The 4,632-nt window shown below is 29.8% G+C and overlaps 1 protein-coding gene across 2 annotated transcripts; it reads left to right on the top strand.

Annotated features, from left to right (window-relative positions):
- The first annotated feature begins 805 nt into the window (after nucleotides 1-805).
- On the top strand, nucleotides 806-3,907 carry LOC112465470. Of its 2 annotated transcripts, XM_025033033.1 has the most exons (8): nucleotides 806-1,191; nucleotides 1,364-1,466; nucleotides 1,789-1,883; nucleotides 1,992-2,171; nucleotides 2,346-2,563; nucleotides 2,911-3,131; nucleotides 3,270-3,523; nucleotides 3,599-3,907. In XM_025033033.1, the coding sequence occupies exons 1-8, from the start codon at nucleotides 1,145-1,147 to the stop codon at nucleotides 3,810-3,812; spliced, it is 1,332 nt and encodes a 443-aa protein (XP_024888801.1). In that variant the 5' UTR covers nucleotides 806-1,144; the 3' UTR covers nucleotides 3,813-3,907. The 2 variants fall into 2 exon arrangements, with proteins under 2 accessions (XP_024888801.1, XP_024888800.1); XM_025033032.1 differs by having other exon boundaries at nucleotides 806-1,466.
- Nucleotides 3,908-4,632: the final 725 nt, after the last annotated feature.

Below are 4,632 nucleotides of genomic sequence, written 5' to 3'. Positions count from 1 at the left end.
AATATTTTAATTATGTAATTTTACTTTATTTGCTTCAAAGATTTATCTGCCAGCAGTTATTTAACTTACGTTTGAAAACTCTATTACATTTATACCATACATGAACGTGTAAACCACAATTAATGCTGTAATAATTAAAAAATTGTGATAAATAATAAAATTATTAATCAAACATGATCATGTTTGAGTATCACCAGAATTTTATTTATCTCATTATTACGTCAGTTCATAGTTTTAAGTGGATACTATTAAAATAAAAAGATTATAAGCTACATAAATTGGAGATTAATAGTAAAATAAACACAACATGTCAAAAAATTGCTGATGTGATTATAATGCTCATCAAACTTTATAACAAGACAACATTTTATGTTTCTGAAAGTACTCGATCAAAAAACAATTGTAAAAGATTACAGTATATTAAACAAATGTAATACCTAATATACGAGAGAGAAACAATTACAAAAGTTTTTTCATTCACCAGAAGGCTTTATTTTATATTGCAATAATGGATATCAATTTGTTCCATCTAATGTTTTATTTAAGTAACAATACGTGCTAGCTAAATTATCTTTCGATTTACAATCTGTAACAAATGATAAAAATGCCCATGACGTGTATTTACTGATTACATGTTTCATCATAGTGAAATCACGTGTATTCATGACCTTAATCACTTTAATCTTTGCATTAGCTTCACTCTTCGCATTAGCGACGTGATAACAACGCACCATTAAGGCACGCAATGCCAGCAATTTGATCGAAAAAAAAGCACATGTTTGTCTTATACATCATGATAGTGACTAAAATTGATTGGCCATAAATAAATGATGTAAGCAAAATATACTGCAAGACATCTCGATCTACATTAAAATCATTACAAAGCAGGTGCATCGAATACATTGTACATTTCTACTGTTTACATGATCCTGCAACCTATAAGATATGTATCTACTCTCTCTGTCAAATAGGAAGTTCTAAACAATAGATGAATAATTGATGGATACTGCACTAATGCAATATTAATACATATACATTTTCTTTCTCTTTTTCTCAGCTATAAAAGAAGTAATTTCGAGTAAAATGGTCTCCTCCATAAGGAGGACAATTTAACTGCAATTGTCTCATATTTACACCTTGGACAATGCGATCAAGGATAGAATATAATAACAATTTCCGTAATTATACTGTGTAAGAAAATAATATATATCATATAATATATCATTGCAAATCAGCAAAACACGTTCCAAATGTCTTTGTGAGACGAGTGTTATTCCCGATTACGTCGAGCTTTGTCGTTGTCCGAAACAATGAACGGCGTGATTTGGAGTAAAATGCAGAAGACTTTTGTACCAATTTCCAGCGTGCCGATATTTGCCATGCTGCAACAAGAACGTCTTAAACAAAGCCGAGCACTGGAAACCCACAATTTCCAATTGCGCAACTTGACTCTAACATCCTTCCAGGTACGCTTCCATGAAGCTCAACTGAGTTTTTGGATATCCTATTATATTTATACATATTTTCACACTTCTCTCAGTAAAATTAATATTCAATAAATTAATAGTATAAAAAGGACCAAGTAATAATGATCGATAGAAATATCGTATTTTTTTAGTGATAACTGTGATAATGCAAGAAAGAATAATTTTTCTTATTCTATATTTCGGGAAACAATTTTAAATTATTTACTATTCTTTCAATGTCATACAATTTATTAAAGAATTACAAACTAAGAAATATAAACTGACTGCGAAGTTTGGATGACAATTTCTTCATGTATTTTAGGATCCGCATTTCCTCGAATTTTACGATAACGATACGAAAGTTACAGGACTTTGCGGTGAATTGTGGATTCTTCTTTCTGAAAAATTGAATTTTACGTAAGATTAAACTGTAATCCAAACCGCGATGTATTATATTAAAAGATTGTTAGCAAAGCTAACGATAAATTACATATTGTACAATCAAAGAATACTTCATATTCTCAGATTGCAGCCAATAAGATCAAATGAAACTAGCCTGGGCGCATCATCAAAAAACAGTACCGTTTTTGAGCAAGGATTACTAAGTATAATTTCGCGCAATGAAACTATTGCGATTCCAAAAGTCGAAACTTACAGTGTTCGAAATATAGCTGTTGATTTTACAATACCTTTATGGATGAACAGGTACGCTTTAAGTGCCTCACACGATGATATCTTCTAAGTCTTCTAAGATGCTAAATAAAGATGAAACAATGCAACTTTTAAAAAAAGACATATAACAAAAAAACATATAAAAAAGACGTATAAAATTTATTCTTATAAACTTTAGGTTGTTATAACAATCTTATAATGTTACAGCCACCGATTTTATATTCAACATGAGATAATACACGACAGCACATGGATGGCAAAAGTGTTCTCCTGGGAAATATGGTGCTTTATATTGGTTATGTGTCTATTATTGAGCGTATCCAGTTTTTGGTCACAAATTATTCTTGCACGGATCGGAAATAATTGCAGACGCTCGACCATTAGCGATCATATTTTTTACACTTTTGGAATGATCTGTAATCAAAGTATGTATGATTAATATGAATATGTTTTATCCTGTTTCTAATTTTTTAACTGTAGCTAAATTAAAAAGCAATGCAGATATCATATCATATCACATTTATGAACATAGTGTGACATTTTTTGTCAAAATGTTTACCTTGGTACAGAGTTTAAGTAAAGTTACATTTATTATTATATAAATGCGCGTTATAATTATTATGCGAAAATGTTAACTTTATTTTGAAATATACCTAATACAAAAATGACTATAATCGCAATATCTGTATATCCGTATCGGAATAAAATGATATTTAATCATTAATGGTATGTAATAACACAAAATTATTAATTTGAGTAACAACTGTAACAGGCTATATTCCCGATGTTCTTGTTGGAAGATCAAGAATATATGAAGTATCGCTGGGCCTGTTTTGTTCTATATTGTCGATGGCATTTGGAGCTTTGTTATTCCTTTATATAGCAAAAAGGATTAACGTTATACCGCCATTCAATAATCTAGAGTCTCTGCTGACCGATACTTCATATGACGTTGTTATTTTGAAAGGTTCTATTGGAGATATAGCGTTTAAGGTAATAATAAAATACGTTTGATATTATTTATTTATTAGATCCATTTATGTAATTTGTTAATCTTTAAATTACATCGAGTATATGTTCAGATATTGAATATTAAAATGTTCAGATGTTCAGATATTAAAAAATTTATAGGTAAGCCCTAACAAACCTTATGCACTGGTAAGAACTGCAAAACGCGTCGTCGTTGCATCAACAGTCGAAGAAATGTTTAAATTGGCATGTATAAAAGGTAAAAAGAAGTATACCGCACTCCAAGGTGAAGACGAGTATAAAGCAAGAGGTCAAATTGGATGTGAGGTGATTCCAGTTGGAGAATCTTACTTCAAAATGTGGGTAGCTTCCGGCATTGCGAAGAATTTTAAGTACAAAAGGACCATCGACCTCGGGTAAAAAGCGATTATAATACCGTCGTGTATAATGCTAACGTGCTATATGTAAACAAGTAATTTTTATGTATACAGGATACTCAGATTAAAAGAAGTTGGATTGTGGGATGCGTTAGTAGATCGTTGGTTAATGGAGAAAAGTGAACGTCATAATAATGCCAACGTAGAAGCGATTGGGATAGATCAAGTTTCTTTAGTAATTTTAATGATGTGCTGTGGAATGATAACAGCTTTTATTATTTTCATGATTGAAAAAATTGTATATGCTTATCAACGCAGGCTATCGTAACTTTTTACTAATGCTATCAAAAATATTTTAATTATGTAATTTTACTTTATTTGCTTCAAAGATTTATCTGCCAGCAGTTATTTAACTCACGTTTGAAAACTCTATTACATTTATACCAAACATGAATATGTAAACCACAATTAATGCTGTAATAATTAAAAAACTTTGATAAATTATAAAATTATTAATCAAACATGATTATGTATGAGTATCGTCAGAATTTTATTTCTCTCATATATATTTATTTATCTCATTACGTCATTTGATATTCTATGAATATATAGATCGAACTTACTGTTAGTTTTAAGTGGATACTCGCTATTAAAATAAAAAGATTATAAACTACATAAATTGGAGATTAATAGTAAAATAGACACAACATGTCGAAAAATTGCTGATGTGATTATAATGCTCATCAAACTTTATAACAAGACAACATTTTATGTTTCTGAAAGTACTCGATCAAAAAACAATTGTAAAAGATTACAGTATATTAAACAATTGTAATACCTAATATACGAGAGAGAGAGAGATTTACAATAGTTTTTCTATTCATCGGATGGCTTTATTTTATATTGCAATAATGGATCAATTTGTTCCACCTAATGTTTTATTTAAGTAACAATACGTGCTAGCTAAATTATCTTTTTATTTACAATCTGTAATAAATGATACAAATGCCCATGATATGTGTATTTATTGATTATATATTTCACTCATATAGTAAAATCACGTGTTCTGATGATCTTGATCGCTTCGGTGTTCGTATTAGCTGTGAGATAACAAAATTGACGCGCCATTGGCACCGAGCAATTGATCA

The sequence above is a fragment of the Temnothorax curvispinosus genome, unplaced genomic scaffold (assembly GCF_003070985.1).
Source record: "Temnothorax curvispinosus isolate PA1 unplaced genomic scaffold, ASM307098v1 QBEX01015215.1, whole genome shotgun sequence".
In the NCBI taxonomy this organism is placed as follows: domain Eukaryota; kingdom Metazoa; phylum Arthropoda; class Insecta; order Hymenoptera; family Formicidae; genus Temnothorax; species Temnothorax curvispinosus.
Note: the sequence above shows the minus strand (reverse complement) of the source record. Positions and strands in the feature narration are given on the sequence as shown.